Source organism: Hyperolius riggenbachi, chromosome 9, assembly GCF_040937935.1.
Source record: "Hyperolius riggenbachi isolate aHypRig1 chromosome 9, aHypRig1.pri, whole genome shotgun sequence".
In the NCBI taxonomy this organism is placed as follows: domain Eukaryota; kingdom Metazoa; phylum Chordata; class Amphibia; order Anura; family Hyperoliidae; genus Hyperolius; species Hyperolius riggenbachi.
This window is the reverse complement of record NC_090654.1, coordinates 259,640,157-259,658,335: the sequence shown is the minus strand read 5'-3', so window position 1 is coordinate 259,658,335 and position 18,179 is coordinate 259,640,157. Positions and strand designations below refer to the sequence as shown.

Sequence of the window (18,179 nt, the reverse complement as noted above, 5' to 3'; positions counted from 1 at the left end):
AGGTTCTCTTTACAGCACACAAATCGTGCACCTCCTGCGGTTTTATTAGCTGACGTGATAAGAAATCAACTGTTTTTACGCCGGACATGCCGTATATTCCGCCCCGTGCTGTAACTGAGTCTTCAGCACTTCGCCTGATGACTGTGGACAGGAAGTGCTGATTGGTACTTCCTGCCGTGTCCATATGACCGCATCGGAGAAGGAGAGAGGATAGGAAGCATAGACATGTATTGGAGGAAGGAGACATTAAATCATACATCCTCTTCAATGTACATTACACAGACATTGCGGACAAAAAAAAGGGAAAACAAAACAGCCGGGGGTCCAAAAAGTGCAACACTGCACATTCGATGTTTACAGCATCCGTGCCCAGCTGTAACGCATTGTGTCAGCAGCTTGCTTTATAATGGCTTCCTGCTTTTATTAAACGATAAACTCATAGTGTAGTGAGCTCTGCTTCACTCTCTGCAGCAATTACAAAGACCGCCTTTAGAATGGTTTATGGGGAATAGTGATGAGCTCAAATTTTGTACAATTGTAATTTAGCATTGTAATTTGAAATTACAATGCAAAATCGTATTGCGAAATTTCTGTAAAAATCTTAATTTTGTATGTAAACGTAATAAGGAACTGTAATTTCGCATTATTTTTGCTTAGCTGTTGTTTTTTTGTTTCTCTTTTTTTCCCCAAAAAACCTTATCGTTTTTGAGATAATTGATTTTGAAAATGCAAACGAAAATTGTTTTTAAACTATTCTTCCTTTACATTTTTTTTTAAATTGATTTTCTCAACTACTACAAGTTCTTTTTGAAAAGTCAGGTTTTTTTTTAAATTTGTTTGCACTATTCATCTTAAAGGGGTTCTCTGGTAAGTTTAAAAAAGCTAAAACTGACACTTACCTGTGGCTTTTATAGGCCCCCTGCAGCTGTCATGTCCCGCGCTGTCCTCCTCCGATGCTCCGTTCCCCGCCGCCGGTAACCTGCTAATTATTCGTCTGCAGTTCTATTTGTCTAGTTAGATGAATAATTAGAACGGTGCCGGCATTGGGGAACGGAGCATGGGAGGATGGCACGGGACATCACAGCTGCAGGGGGCCGATAGAAGCCTCAGGTAAGTGTCAGTTTTATCTTTTTTAAACATACCAGAGAACCCCTTTAATATACATTGACAATTTGGAGAGGACAGCATGGGGGGGGGGGGGGGGTGGTGGCTATTAACCACCAAAGTCAGCACAAGATTATGCAAAATTCTAAAAAAAAAAATTATGAATGGATCGCGCAAAATCAGTTGAATGTTTAAATCATAATTACAATACGTATGGCCATAATTGCCAAAAATTATGTAAAAAATTCATGTATTCGTAATTAGCAGATTACTAGCAACCTTAATGGGGAACGTCTATACATGAACATGAGGCATTTCATTATTATTATTGCTTCGTATAGCACTACAGCAGCAGTGTACCATGAGTTGTGCTATTAGCACGCCGCGCGGCCATTAGAATAATGCTAACTTTGCTACAGAGACATCACCTGGCAACATTACTGATACTACGGCAGCATGTACCCCGAGTTGCGCTAATGGTGCGCCCCACGGGACAGGAATAACACGAACGTTGCTACGTAGATGTTGCCTGGCAATATTACCGGTACTACTGCAGCAGCGTACCACGAGTTACGCTAATGGTGCGCCCCACAGTACTGGAGTAACACAAGTGTTGCTATGGAGACGTTGCCTGGCAACATTACCGGTACTACTGCAGCAGTGTACCACAAGTTACGCTAATGACGCGCCCCACAGTACTGGACTAACACAAGCGTTTCTATGGAAACGTTGCCTGGCAATATTACCTGTACTACAGCAGCAGTGTACCACGAGTTACTCTGACACTCCCCACAGTACTGGAGTAACACAAGCATTGCTACGGAGACAGTGCCAGGCAATGTTACTAGTGCTACAGCAGCAACATACGACAAGTTATGCTATTAGCGAGACCAGCGGTACTCGAGTAACGGGATCGCTGCTACGGAGGCTGTACCTGGCAACATTACCGGTACTACAGCAGCAGTGTACTGCAAGTTACACTATTAGCACGATCCACGGTACTGGAGTAACGCAAGTGTTGCTACGGAGACAGCGCCCGGCAACATTACCAGTACTGCAGCAGCAGTGTACAACGAGTTATTCCATTAGCAAGACCCCGCAGTACTCGAGTAACGCGAGCGCTGCTAGGTTAACGGGTCACTCTAATAGCTTAATTTGTGGTACACTGCTGCAGTAGTACTGGTTATATTTCCATGCACTGTCTCCGTAGCAACAGTTGCGTTACTCCAGTACTGTGGGTCAGGCTAATAGCGTAACTCGTGGTACACTTCTGCGGTAGTAAGGTAATACTGCTATGCACTTTCTCTGCATGCCAATAGTACTTCTAGTTAGTGCCTCAGGCCCAAAGTGTCATATCTTCAGTATTGTCCCATGAAAAGATATAATAAAATATTTACAAGACTGTAAAAAGGTGTAATCACTTCTGTGAGATACTGCATCACTGGCCACCTGACCGGAGCGTCCAGTTTCCTGTGTGACAATGCATGCTTGGTGACTACAGTTGTCCCAGCGGCTGTCATCTGCACAAGAAGTCATTACTCTCCATTAGCCTTATATGGCCTCAGAATTCTGTCCTCACTAAGCATATGCTGTCACATCAGGCAGGAGAACAGAGGCCCAGGACTGGTGTTTGGCCCTTACAGGCACCTGTAATTCACACACTTCAGAATCAGGTGTTTATAGAAAACAGATGCTTCACCATGTACAAATGTAGCAGCCAGTTATGTTCCTTGTGGGCTTCCGTAGGAGCAGCATGTGTTTGGTGCCTGAAAAATGGAGCCAAATAAACATTTGTCAAGTGGAACTAAAGCTTTACCAGTTTCCATTCTTGATATTGTGAAAAATTGTAAAATATAAAATACACAGATATGGAATGTACATTTCTCCCAGAATAACATGCACTCTAAATAACCCTTTTCCTATGTTGCTGTCACTTACAGTAGGAAGTAGTAGCAGTAGGGTATTGTACCGTGTTAGCCATCAGTAAAAGCAAGACATTTTAAATCAGGATGATACCATTTATTGGCTAACTAAAAAGAATAAGAATAAGCGAGCTTTCGGTATAGGAAGTAGGATGTAAATTTCTGAAAGATCTGACAGGTTTTGAACTAGTCCAATCTACTCATGGGGATTCTCTGGGATTTCTTTATTCAGCTACTTATCTTGGGAGAGGGAAACTTCTGGATCCTAATGAGGCTTTCCCCATCCTCTTCATCCTCTGAGAAAACTGAGCTGCAACCTATAGACAAGTTACAATTCCTCTATTTAGTTTTTGTCCGGTGCACAAAAATCCGCTCTCCCAAAAAATCCATTAAAGTCACATTTCTTAGGAAATCATCTGCACGACGGCCGCTGCAGCGGACCTGGTAAGCGTTTTGTCAAAATGGACGTGGTGCGGGTCGGCGTAGCATAAACCCAGACAAATATTTACATTTTTGGGGGGTGCTAAATATAAAAAAATATATTAAGAACCGACTATATACATTTCTATTTGCGGTATGCCCAGTATCTTCTCCAAATAGTCATCTGCTTGTCTGCTTATTTAAAGGGGTAATTGCATGTTAGTCTTTAATAATCACAGGGCTGGAACATAACGTTACTGTTCAATCCGTACCCAGCAGAGCGTTTGTCGGTTTTTTTAGGGGGGGTGGAGTGGAGGTATACAGATCCTGTTTGATGTTGATTTATATGTACCAGCTTGACTTTAAAGCGCAAATGATGGTGTTATTCGTACTTCAAAAGAGCAGCTTTGCACCCAGGCATCTGCTGTTAATTTATATGGCAAATGAAAGATGAGCCTCTAGGACCCGGCGCAGGTAATCAAATATTAAGAGCCCTGTTTTATGTTTACCTGCAGCTGGCTGATTACCGGGCATCAAAGGTCTCCGGCGTTTATAGAGTCACCTGCTTAAAATGAGCACAATTAGGGCTCTAAACGCCATCAGCTCTTAAAGTGATGCTGTAGTGAATACATACATGTGAATCATAAACTATGCCAAAACAGAAGTGTTTTACAAAAGCTTTTTCTTATCCTGAAAATCTTTTTTTTTTTTTTTTTTTTTTTTTTTTTTTTTCATCCAGCCACATGATAAATCCTGCAGCTCACTCTAACTTCCAGCGATCACTCTTGACCCCTCCCTTCTGATGACTCATGCTGTCTGCTCTCCAACTAGACAGCATGTGTTATTGGAAGGGAGGAGTCAGGGGTGATCATATGATAATTAGCCAGTTTAGCCTTGATTTTACCAGGCAGCTGTATTTCATATGAGGGAAGACAGAATAAAAAATGTTCAGCGGTATTATAAGTGGATTTATATACATGGGTCCAATACAGGGTCGATTTTAGAACTCTTATTGGCCTTTAATTACCCTAAAAGATACCACCTCCATCTCTTCCATAAATTATTTTTTCACAATACAAGTGCACTTCTAGGTATAATAATTCTTTTAAGCAGAATACTAAAGTATATGTTCTGTGGAACCACTTGTATTTTTTTTAAATAAATGGGAAAATAGGGCCGCTCAAAAAATAATTTCTTTTATTAAAAAAAAATGTGATCATACAAAATACCGCAATAGCTAATGAATCATTACATATAAAACAACATTAAATAGATTTCAGTACAAGATATTGCCATTATTGCCTTTCACATTTGGAGTTGGGACTTTTTGTATTAAAGTGGACCTGAACTCAGATCTTCCTCTCTGCTCTAAAAGATAATCAACAGCATAATAACCTTTAAAGAAAAATATTTTTGTTACAGCTGATACAAATCCTGCAATACATCTGCAGTGTGTCTACTTCCTGCTTTCATGGAAGTAGACATACTGTTAACATCCTGTGTTTACAAATGAGCTGCTCTGCCATGGCAGTCGGCTGACACATCTGAGAACTCAAACTACACCTTGTGATTAGACACAGATGAGGGGCGATTAGATGGGCTAAACTCTCTAAATGCACACAGGGTGCATTTCTCTGTTTTCTCTCAGGTCCACTTTAAGGATAGTCTGAACTTTTAATCAGAATAGACATTTGTCTACAGTGGATGTTTAGAATGCCACCTGATCCCCTTCTTGGAATAAAGGATGAACTCTGTGTGTGTGATTGTTGGATTTAGTGGCAGTGTGTGAACTTGTTGCAATTAATATGATGTATGATGGACTTTCATGTGTAATGATTCATTCGCTATTATGGTATTGTATACTGTATACGATTACATAATTTTATATAAAATGAATTATTTTGCAATTCAGATAATGTCCCACTTATCTGAAGCATTATGTACAGAAAGAAGTATATATACAGTATATCTTCTCAATAAATGATGATCAGGTACCTATTTGCAGATCCCAGGATACTAGTTGTGTGACTTGGAATGGAGAGGCAATAGTAGCATTCTTATTTATCTCACTTCAAGTCTCCTATAAGGTGAACCTGAACTGAGTAAAATTATTTAAAATAAACACAAGATGTACCTGCAAATGAATATTACATGCTTACCTGGCTGTTAGTTCCTCTCAGAAGCTCACCATTTTCTTCTTACAATGATTCCTTCAATTCTGAATTTGTCAGAACTGAAATATATCAGTTTCTGTCAGTTACATATCAGTTGCTGTCAGTTATAACTGGAAGGACAACTGATGTGCTAGGTAATGTCCATGTTTCCCGATGTCTCAAGTGGGCGATATTACAGTTCAACAGTGTAGTGACCCGGAAGCTGTTATGGGGTAATGGCTATTTTTAAAATGGAATTCAGATAATTCTTTTGAGCACAGTGGACAAACAGGACGCAGGAGAGGAGAAAGCGATTGATGAGTAGACTACACCGGAGGCAAGTATGATGTGTGTAAGGTTTTCTTTAAAGTGTAACTGTCTGACATAAATTCAAAAATCAAATCTTTATTTTTATCTGGTAAACAAGTAATACATAAGGATGCTAACCAGACAATCCAAAAGTTAAAATCACTATTACTTTTTTTGTTGATAAATGATCATTCCCCAGTTTACCTGACTCTTATTTGGTGCACACAAAATTTGGTACACGAAAAGGAAGTAGCAGGGCATGCTGGGTTGTCCTTTTTTGCTTCTCTACTTCCCCTCAGACTTAACTAATGCAGCCTGATTGGTTGAAGCCTCTTTCCCTCCTGTTTTCCCTTCCCACACCTCTGCTCCTCTCTGATTGGCCAATATTTATCATGCTAGGACAATGCACTTTGTATAGTGAAGGGTGGGCAACTCGGGCAGAGGAGAGTAAGCCACAGTTAAAATGGGAAATGCTAAGAATGGTTTTCTCTCTCTTTTTTTTTTTTTTCTGTAGAAAAATCACTAAAATAAAACGTGGACAATGCAATACATATGTTATGTAAGTAGAGCAAGTATTTATCTGTGGTTTGTTTCTGTGAGATAGGATGGCTGACACCTCCTCTTTACGGCATAGTTTGTGCTCTCGGTGGGCCTGCAGGAGGTATTCCTGTGCGTTCATTCACAGCGGAGGCCTGTGCGGAGGTCTGATTGCGAGATACAGAAGGTGCTCTGCATGTCGTACACTCAGTACCAGGAAACTCATACAGCCGCACAACATTTGTTTCATATTTCATGGTACATTTAAGAAGAATTCCGCATCGCTGAGTGAAAAGCCATGCTCGCGGTCAATGTATAGCTCAGGCTTTGTAACCTATAGAAGCGAAACCGTCCTCTTCCTGACAGTGCGGTAGGGAACGCCGGTTTTCTGATCCTTCCACTGACGCGATAACATCTCGTTCAGGCCCAAAGCACGACAGTAATATTTTATTTCTCTTTTCATTATCCTTTGGCAAAGTGCTGCTACTGTCAGTGCTGCTCAACCAAACCAGTTATGTGATAGAAGATAGGCAGAGACAAGCCCACCTAGGGTGTCAGCTGTAAGAAAACAAATCAAATTAGATTTCAACTCCCCCCCCCCCCCCCCCCCCCATGAGACTTAAGGTGGCCATACACTGGTCGATGTGCCATTAGATCGACCAGCTGACAGATCCCTATCTGATCGAATCTGATCAGAGAGGGTTCGTATGGCTGCCTTTACTGCAAACAGATTGTGAATCTATTTCAGCCTAAAACCGATTCACCATCTGCTGAGCTGCTCCTGCCGCCTGTCCCCCCCCGTATACATTACCTGATGCTGGCTCCCGGGCATCTTCTCCGCATTGCACGGCTCTGTTCCACCTCCAGCTCCATCCCGGCACTTCCTGTGTTACTCCGTGACCAGGAAGTTCAAATAGAGCGCCCTCTATTTGAACTTCCTGGTCACTGCAGTGACACAGGAAGCGCCGGGATGGATGGAGCCAGAACAGAGCCGTGCAGCACAGAGAAGACGCCCGGGAGCCAGCCTCAGGTAATGTATACTTGATCGGATCGGACGCCGCTAGCGACGCGCACTTTACCCGCGGGCGATCGAGGGTAATTTCCCGCACGGCGCGATCGACGGACCGATCCGATTTCGGAAGGAAATCGGATCGGCGGCTGCGTTTACCGCGAACGATTGGCAGCAGATTCGATCCCAGGATCGAATCTGCTGTCGAAACGGCCGCGAATCGAGCGAGTGTATGGCCTGCTTAAAAGTAGTAGATGGTTTTTAGTACACCTAATATGGATGGCAGTTATTAACTTTTAAAGAGAACCTGTACTGAGTAAAAATATTTAAAATAAACACGAGGTAACTTCAAATGAACATTATATAGTTACCTTGCCATCAGTTCCTCTCAGAAGCTCACCATTTTCTTCTGACAATAATACCTTCCAGTTCTGACAATATTTTGTCAGATCTGAACTATATCAGTTGCTGTCAGTAAAATATCAGTTGCTGTCAGTTATAGCTGAGAGGAAAACTGATGTACCAGGTAATGTCCATGTTTCCCTATGGCTCAGGTGGGCGATATTACAGTTTAACAGTGTGCTGACCAGAAAGCAGTTATGGGTAATGGCCATTTTCAAAATGGAGGACGGAAAATTCCCTTGATCACAGTGAACAAATAGGACGCGGGACAGGAGAAAGACACTGAGGAGTAAACTACATGGAAGGTAAGTATGACTTGTGTATGCTTATTTTGACTTTTAATTTTCAGTTCAGGTTTTCTTTAAAGTGGACCTGAACTCTTGCACAGTACAGAAGCAAAACACAGAGAAATGCACTCTGTATGTATTTAGAGAGTTTAGGTTTTCTATCCCCCTTATCTGTGACTAATCATGACTTTAATATGATCTCACAGCTATGCCAGCTCAGGTATCTCCTCTGCCACGGCAGTGCTGCTAATTTGTAAACACAGGATGATTACAATGTGTCTGCTTCCAAGAAAACAGGAAGTAGACACTGCAGATGTACTGCTGGATTTACATCAGTTGCAACCATTAAATGTTTTCCTTTAAAGGTTATTATGCTGTTGCTTATCGGAGCGGAGAGGAAGTTCTGAGTTCAGGTCCGCTTTAAACAGTGCACATTGCATGGCTGTCCTGCTGAGCGTCTGTCTCTAATACGTTTAGCCGTAGACCCTAAACAAGCATGCTGATCGGATTTTCTGACTGAAGTCTGACTGGATAAGCCGCATGCTTGTTTTAGGTGTGTGAAACACACTACTGCAGCCAGTAGTGAAAAGAAAAAACAGCGCTGGGCACTCAAGCTGGATGCTTAAGGTTTATTTCCACAGGTAGCGTCAGACATTACAGGCATACATAGGGGGTGAAAAAGGTCTAACAGCCGTTTCATGGGCTCCTAGCCCGCTTCCTCAGAAGAGGAAGAGGTCTCTGAAGAAGCGGGCTAGGAGCCCATGAAACGGGTGTTAGACCTTTTTCACTCCCTATGTATGCCTGTAATGTCTGACGCTACCTGTGGAAATTAACCTTAAAGAGGAACTCCAGTGAAAATAATGTAATAAAAAAAGTGCTTCATTTTTACAATAATTATGCAGTGTTCTCCCCATGCTCTTTTAGCTGGGTGCTCCACTCGGCTAGTTTTGGTGAGCACCCGGCTGTCATCGGCTCACCTCCTCCTATGCTATAAGCAGAGTTGCACACTGAAGCACCAGCCCTGCATTCTTTCATATTGCCCCACCCGGCTACTTTTTCATGCCACCTGGCTGGAAAGAAATTCTGGGGAAAACACTGTTATGCATAAATTATTTAGTCAGTGTTTGCTCATTGTAAAATCTTTCCTCTCCCCGATTTACATTCTGACATTTATTACATGGTGACATTTTTCCTGCTGGCAGGTAATGTAGCTACAGCTAGCTGTTTTGGCAGTTGGAAACAGCTGTAAACAGCTATTTCCCACAATGCAACAAGGTTCACAGACAGGAAACTGCCAAGAGTACCTCGGTCCTCAGAGCTTCTTGTGGGAGGAGTTTCACCACAATATCAGTCATACAGCGCCCCCCTGATGGTCTGTTTGTGAAAAGGAATAGATTTCTCATGTAAAAGGGGGTTCAGCTACTGATTGGGATAAAGTTAAATTCTTGGTTGGAGCTTCTCTTTAAAGAGAACCCAAGGTGGGTTTGAAGAATATTATCTGCATACAGAGGCTGGATCTGCCTATACAGCCCAGCCTCTGTTGCTATCCCAAACCCCCCTAAGATCCCCCTGCACTCTGCAATCCCTCATAAATCACAGCCACGCTGCTGACAAACAGCTTGTCAGAGCTGGCTGTGTTTATCTCTATAGTGTCAGTCTGCTGCTCTCCCCACCTCCTGCAGAACTCCAGTCCCCGCCTGCATCCCTTCCCTCCCTGCTGATTGGAGGGAAGGGACGGGGGCAGGGACCGGAGATATGCAGGAGGCGGGGGAGCAGCTGAGACTGACACTACAGATGTAAACACAGCCTCACAGCACGGCTGTGATTTATGAGGGATTGCAGAGTGCAGGGGGACCTTAGTGGGGTTTGGGATAGCAACAGAAGCTGGGCTGTATAGGCAGATCCAGCCTCTGTATGCAGATAACATTCTTTAAACACACCTCGGGTTCTCTTTAAGCATCCAGCTTGAGTGCCCAGCGCTTTTTTCTTTTCACTACTGTATGCAAATCTTATGCAGTGAGCACCAAGGTGACTTCGGGATCCCAGGTATAGTGCATCAGCTCACTGGGTGCTGGCCTCCTCTTGAACTCTTCTTCTACCTACCACACTACTGCAGCCATAGAGATCAGCAGGACAGCCAGGCAACTGGTATTGTTTAAAAGGAAATAAATATAGCAGGCTCCATATCACTCTCACTTCAAGTGTCACAGGGTGGCCCTGCTAGAAAATTTTTTTCATGGTGAATGAGTTGCTATTGCTGATGCTGCTTGTAGGATTAAAACGTAACCCCAATTTCATAACAAAAAAATCCCTCTGGAACTCTACGACAGTGAAAGTGAAATACATTGCAGTGATATTAGTAAACTAATATCAGCATTTTCTTTTTTTCATTTTTGGTAGCTCTTTCTGAATTGGCAAGATGGGATTGAGATCAGCTGATAAGAGGAAGTGGTAGCTGGGAGTGTCTTCACAGAAATAGCCCAGGGTTGTTATGCAGGAATTAAGCTTTTTGATAGTCTCTGAAAAGGACTTGCTCTTCTATGAAGTTACATGGGACACTTACTGGCTGCGGATCATAAAAGGGGAGGGAAAGGAAATCCTGTACAGAAAAGAACAGACAGGTGGCTTAGTGCTGCAAAGCGGAGAATCTGGAAGACTTCACTATGGCTTTAGCTGAGCAGAGGAAACATTTCGGGCACCAGTCCTTCCTGAAGCTCAGGTCTGCTGCCTGCAATGTTTCCTGTACTCTGCTGAAGCTATAATATATAGTAGCTTTCTTTGTCCAGAATAAAGGGGACATGGCGGCGATGTAGTGGTTAGCACTTCTGCCTTGCTGCGCTGCTTCCCTAGCTCAAATCTCAGCCAGGGCGCTATCTGCGTGGAGTTTGTATGTTCTTCCCTTGTCTACGTGGGTTTTCTCCGGGCACTCTAGTTTCCTCCCACATCCCAAAAACATACAGATAAGTTAATTGGGTTCCCCTGAATTTTCCCTAGACTACAATACATATACTACACGATACATACCGGTACATAGATATAACTATGGTAGGGATTAGATTGTGAGCCCCTCTGAGGGACAATTGTAGTATGGGTGGATGAACACCCTGTAGAAAAAGTCACAGGAGACAAAAAACGGGAGCCCAGTAGTGCAATATGTCAATGACCACAATAAAAGAAAATAAATTAGAAGCACTACTCACAAAGGGAGGTTGCTGGGGGCAGTTAGTGACAAGACAATATACTCTGTACAGCGCTGTGGAAGATGCCGGCGCTATATACATACTTGATGATGATAATAATAATAATAATTACACACTTGTATTTCTGTTTGAGATGTACCGCATCACTGTTCAATCTTAGGCAGGGTTCGCACTTATTGCAAAAGAAAAAAATACTTATGCATTTTTCCCACACATTTTTTTTTTTCATACTTTTTTTTTTATGTTAAAAATGTACACTTGTATGCAAATTTTTGGGTGTAGTTCTTTAACTGCAGCTCATGAAAGTCTTTGGAAATTTGCAGGCGATATGCAGATTTATGATGCAAGATGTCAGTTTTTTTTTTAGGCATTTGAACAGGCTATATCAATTTTGCAAATTTTAGCAGAAGTGGGATTCACCATTGATTTTCATTAGATGTGCAGAGAATGAAAAGAACAGCAAAGAATTACTCCTACACAAAGGGAAAAAAGCCTCTGTTATGGTTTAACACATCAAACATGTTGTGCCAACAAAATGTGAGAATAAGTACTACTAGGTTGTAGCACATAGGTATGTATAGATAACCGTTGAGTAAGTTATTGAAACGCGTTGTTCCAGTAAAAATATTATCAACCTGTACGGGCCTTTTACACTTAAAGTGTATCGAGCATCATTTTTAGCCCCTAGAGTAGTGGTCCTCAAACTATGGCCCGCGGGCTGAATGCGGCCCCCTGAGGCTTTTTCACTGGCCCCCAAATAAATGCACATTTAAATATCAGCGGCCTGCATATAGAATAGCAGTGCTGGCACCACCCATCCACATACTGCAGAAGCCAGCGAGCAGTAATTGGCTGGCATCCAATTCTGCATCAGGTGGCACTGCTGTCCAACTGGATGGCAGGCTGTCTCCTGGGTATACTTCACTGTCTGGTACACATAGTTTCTTTGGCCACTGAATGGCTGCTGCTGGGAGGTCTCCTCCGGGCATGATTGGGGGGAATCAATACCTAGATTCAATGAATTATTTTTCAACATCATTGCATTTATGTTCCGGCCCCCCAGCAGTCTGAAGTAGGTTGATCAGGCCCTTGACCGAAAAAGTTTGGGGACCTCTGCCCTAGAGCATCTCGATAGCACATTAAAAATGCATGCTAATAATATGGCTCATTACTAAAAAATCCATTCTGTTTCTTCTTTTTACATTCAGATGTTTGTTAGAGGCACTTATTACCCTACTGCCCACCTGCAGAAGTAGCAGGCAGATAAGGATTGCTTTATTTAGCATTAGCACTGAGCAAACAAAAGCTTTTATCAGTAGGAGGGGTGTGGAGAAAGGACAGTGTGCTTCAGTTTAGAAAAGTCACACTTAAGGTGCGTACACACATGCGACTATAGTCGTTTGTAACGATCGTTCCCCGATCTTTACCAACGACGATCGTTACAAAAAACGAACCACCGACTATTAAGGCAAACGACGAACGAGCCAAATCGCTACAAAAGAAAGTTCTGTCCCGGCGGATTTTAACCAACGACGATCGTTTGCAAAAGTAGTACATCGTTGGAAACGGTCGTTCGTACTAGGCTTGACATGCGCATTTCCCAATTTCTCCGTGAAACTTCTCATTTTTATGCGCAGGCGCAATAGTTGCTTTATGTGATGTAACGTTCGTTCTAACGATCAGATCGTTACACACCTTTTAAAACTAACTTTACTTAGGTCGTTCTTTCATCAATTAAAAGTTCGTTCGTCGTCCTCAACGAACGATCGTTGTCGCATGTGTGTACGTAGCATTAGAAACCAAGACAAACTGCAGAAAAAAAGCTGCTTGGACCCCTTCAATGCTTGGCTATGTGTTGCACTTTAATGCTTTGTTTTTTTTCCTCCATAGCAGTGCATTTTGAAAAAGCTTAATTTTTTCAGCATAGGGCCCATTTCCATTAGACATACATAGCCGCATCGCACCGCTGGTGTCCTGAAACACGTGCACGGCAATTGAACGGTTTCTATTGCGTGCATGTTGTGTGGAGCGGTGGGATGCGATGCGCATCCGCCCGCACCTGCGTCAGATCTGCTCAATTCACTTCCACATCGGGGAAACTGATTTTCCATCGAAGTGAACGGATAATTGATCGGAAATCAGATCAGACCTGTTGGAAATAATCTATCTGGCAGTAAATTTGCCCCCAAAAATCTCCTCATGTGTACCAGACATAATGGGGCAGCACGGTGGCGTAGTGGTTAGCTCTCTCGCCTTTCAGCACTGGGTCCCTGGTTCGAATCCCAGCCAGGGCACTATCTGCAAAGAGTTTGTATGTTCTCTCCGTGTCTGCGTGGGTTTCCTCCGGGCACTCCTGTTTCCTCCCACATTCCAAAAACATACGGATAAGTTAATTGGCTCCCCCTAAAAATTGGCCCTAGACTACAGTACTTACACTACATAATATAGACATATGGCAATGGTAGGGATTAGATTGTGAGCTCCTTTGAGGGACAGTTAGTGACAAGATATATATATATATATATATATATATATATATATATATATATATATATATATATATATATATATATATATATACACACACACACTGTACAGCGCTGCGTAATATGTTGGCGCTATATAAATACTAAATAATAATAATAATAATGTGTATGAACGTTGGGCACGTATGTTAGGCTATTGTGTTTTAGTCCGGCCACGTGGAGAGCCATAATGCCTTTGTTCTGTGTCCGGAGGTACTCTTTAATCTAGCACAACTGTACTGCTTCCTACATTGTATTGGCACCAAAGAATCCTACTTTGTTTAAATGCTCTATAATCACCTCCATGGCTTTATAAATCAGCACGCAGCTCTTTGTACATTACTTTTCCTACGGTTAAGATAACAGCGTTTGTGATAGAACATGGGGCTTAAAGGGAATGTCCAAGCAAAAAAAAAAAATGAGTTTCACTTACCGGGGGCTTCTACCAGCCCCATGCAGCCATCCTGTGCCCTCGTAGTCACTCACTGTTGCTCCAGTCCCCCGCTGGCAGCTTGCCGACCTCGGAGGTCGGCGGGACGCATTGCGTACATTTTTACGCATTCCTGCTAGTGCAGGAACATTAACGCATACATTTTTACGCATTACTGGTTCAATGCGTAAAAATTTACGCATTGAACCAGTAACGCGTAAAAATGTATGCGTTAATGTTCCTGCACTATCGGGAATGCGTAAAAATGTACGCAATGCGTCCCGCCGACCTCCGAGGTCAGGAAGCTGCCAGCGGGGGACTGGAGCAACAGTGAGTGACTACGAGGGCACAGGATGGCTGCATGGGGCTGGTAGAAGCCCCCGGTAAGTGAAACTCATTTTTTTATTTTGCTTGAACCTTCCCTTTAATGGAATGAAATTAATGTCTGAGTGACGATCTTTCTCTAGATAATGTACCGCAGCAGTTTCTGGGAATAAATGTTTCTCTCTCAACTTCTTGCACTCAGGATGAACTGGACCTCACTGAAAAGCACAGGGAAGCCATGTTTGCCCTCCCAGCTGAGAAGAAATGGCAGATTTACTGCAGCAAGAAAAAGGTAAGCTCTACTCCGCCGCAGCAGTCTCTTGTTACATCGGCCTCAGTTCTGGTAGCTATGTGAGGTAAATATTTTTTTGCAAGTAAAATACCTCATGCGGTATTTTCCTGTTTTTTTGTTTTTTGTGGGGTTTTTTTTAGCAATTCTGAAAGATTTTTCAGCATTTCCGAACATGCGGTAAATGCATAAAATGCGGTATTTCATTTATTTCAATTAATTTTATTTCTACTATTCTTTTCTATTACACAGCATGAATGGGAACTCCACTAAAACAGCGATAGGACCTCCACTAAAAACTGCAAAATGCATACAAACTGACTTTACCTCCAGGTACAGGCAGGTCTGAGGGCCCTTTTCCACTAGGAATTGCAATCACAAACGCCAGCAATTGCGATTTTTCATTTGCATTGTATCATCCCTCTTAAAATCGCTCCAGAAAGTGATTGCGATTTACAAATCAAATCACTATAGTGGAAAATACTTCTCATGATTTCTGTGATAAAGTAGCAACCCTAGCGATTCAAAAATCACTAGCTATTTTTGATTTTGCAATTCAGCTATGCAGTGGAAAAGGGCCTGATCGGCTAATTATGTGCTAAAATGCCCCCTAATTTCCCAGAAAATAGCTATTTTGGGTAAAATCAATGCAAATTACCTTACAAATTACCTCATAATTTACGGCATGAGATAAAACATGACTTAAACTACCAAAATGGCTAAATGTCATTACCTCATGAGGTAAATCACCGTACATGAGGTCATTTGTTTGAAAACCTTACCAGAATTGAGGCCATTGTGCTTTCCTCTGTTACATGTTGTAATGAGCTAGAACTGTGGTTCTCTCCAGGGGCATAACTACAAGGGAAGCAGTCCCTGCTATTGCTGGGGGGTCAAGAGATGTGAGGGAGCCCCAACTTCTCACCTACCCTTCTTCCAATAAAGGGCCCCATCCTTCAGATAAGGTGTTTTTGTGGCTACACTTCTTATGGTTGTAAAGATTGTGATGGCCACACTTGCTTTATAAACTTTTTTCCAATAGTATACAGTGGATGCTGTCTTATTCACACTCACATGTTCAACACAATTACCGCTAATCTCTCCAACCCCCCCCCCCCCCCCCCCCCCGCTTGTCCTCCCGATCCAGCCACATGTCCTGCTAGTGCAGACACGCGGTGGGTGACAGACACCTGGCATCCCCAATGACTGCCGCTCCTCACCAACTGCGGCTGACATCGCCAGCTAGTCTGACCATTGGCTCATACAGTTTATGGAGGAGCTCCAGGAACCCAGCAGACCACCTAGGGGGAAGCATCGGATGCCACTGCTAGCCTTGTCCCAGGCTGATTTGGGACAGAAGCGCTGATGCTGGTCTCACCTGTATAGGGATACCAGCCTATACTACCAAGTGAGACCTTTCCAATGCCCATAGGACACTTCACTCAGCTCGCCCCTGCTTGAGCTCTTTGTCCTTTTGTCCCTTCAGAGATACTTCTCACCAAAAATTAGGGCTTATCGACAAATTGCTGCATGGACCCGCCGCTCACTCATCGCCATATGGTCCTCGCTCTGACATTGCTATGACGGCAGAGCTCTGTGAGCCAGGCACAAGCCGATTTAATCGGCTTCTGACCCTGTGATCACTGTGAGCCAAACCCATTGGGATTGGCTCACAGTGATCATTGGGTCAGGAGCCAATGAAATCTGCTCCTGACCGGCTCACAGAGCTTTGCCGTCATAGCGACGGCAGAGCAAGGGGCCTGCGGCGAGGGAGAGATTGTTGGCAGCGGCGGATCCGTGCGGCGCAGTATTTGAAATCTATGCCCTGGCAGGAATAAGCGGCTATAACAGGGCATAGATTTAACATTAAACAATGTTAATTTGGTGCATCTGTTTTGAATGCAAGATGTGTACCCTGACTAGAGTTAGGCCTCTTTTCCACGAACTGTTTCTAGGTAGTGAAATGCCTCTCAAACTCTAACAACTGCTCACTGCTGCCTGGTAACTGCTTGTCGCTGCCTGGTAACTGCTCACTGCTGCCTGGCAACTGCTTGCTGAGCACACAGCTCAACAGTTCATAGAAAAGAGGCCTAAGGCCTCATTTCCATTGGCAGATGAACTGTGTGCTTAGAAAACAGTTGCCAGGCAGCAGCGAGCAGTTGCCAGGCAGCAGCGAGCAGTTGCCAGGCAGCAGCGAGCAGTTGCCAGGCAGCAGCGAGCAGTTGCCAGGCAGCAGCGAGCAGTTGCCAGGCAGCAGCGAGCAGTTGCCAGGCAGCAGCGAGCAGTTGCCTTGCAGCAGCGAGCAGTTGCCTGGCAGCAGCGAGCAGTTGCCTGGCAGCAGCGAGCAGTTGCCTGGCAGCAGCGAGCAGTTGCCTGGCAGCAGCGAGCAGTTGCCTGGCAGCAGCGAGCAGTTGCCTGGCAGCAGCGAGCAGTTGCCTGGCAGCAGCGAGCAGTTGCCTGGCAGCAGCGAGCAGTTGCCTGGCAGCAGCGAGCAGTTGCCTGGCAGCAGCGAGCAGTTGCCTGGCAGCTCTGAGAAGTTGTGAGAGTTTAAGAGGCTTTTCACTGCCTATCAACTGCCCCTAGAAATTAGGCCTTAGGCTCTGCACACCGATGCTGGTAGTCATGCAGATGCAGCCTGCTTTGGGAAGCATTGCCACCTCTCCCTGCTGTCTACAAAAAAAAAGTCAATAGGATCCGTTCACATTTCTCCGTTTGAACAGATCCATTTGGCGCGTTTCGTTGAACGGCCTGCAAGTTTGGGAAGGCTGTGATAATTCCGGAGCAACGCATTGACCTCTCCTTAGCGGAAGGGATCAAAAATGTATGCCAAATAAAAACTGACCTGTTTCACACTCAACATTGTGGTGGACAGCGTCAGGCCAGGGAGGCGGCTTCGCAAGACCGATTCTGTATCTATTTCAGCATGAAATTGATCGGGAATTGGCCTGTGGCTTATAGGCAGATGGCTCTACAATCAGAGAGAGGTCTGCCACTTGGTCGATCTGCCCATACATCATGGGCACCTTAAGGCCTCGTTCACATAACAACCCGCAGATGGCCGTGCAATCAGAACGCAACGTGTATGATTGCACGCTATCTGCATTGCATGGCTGATCCCATTCGCTTGTAGTGAATGGGTCAGCCGCACATTTTGCAAAAACCGCACTGGTTGCGGACCGCACTGGTTCACAGCGCATGTAATGTGAACATCAGACAGTGCAGTCTATGCAGTTCTGATGTTCATGCGTGTCTCCTTCGTGCACGTGTT

At 43.8% G+C, this 18,179-nt stretch overlaps 2 protein-coding genes across 6 annotated transcripts in view; both read left to right on the top strand.

The window, feature by feature from the left end:
* The window catches only part of LGALS3 (galectin 3), a 517,589-nt gene that overhangs the window by 262,837 nt on the left and 236,573 nt on the right, over nt 1–18,179 (top strand). The gene's annotated exons all lie outside the window — the stretch shown is intronic.
* The window catches only part of DAAM1 (dishevelled associated activator of morphogenesis 1), a 319,681-nt gene that overhangs the window by 186,242 nt on the left and 115,260 nt on the right, over nt 1–18,179 (top strand). For all 5 annotated transcript variants that reach the window (XM_068254408.1, XM_068254407.1, XM_068254409.1 and 2 more), the window contains exon 4: nt 14,825–14,914. In XM_068254408.1, coding sequence (XP_068110509.1) covers nt 14,825–14,914 — 90 coding nt within the window. The remainder of the gene's footprint in view (nt 1–14,824; nt 14,915–18,179) is intronic.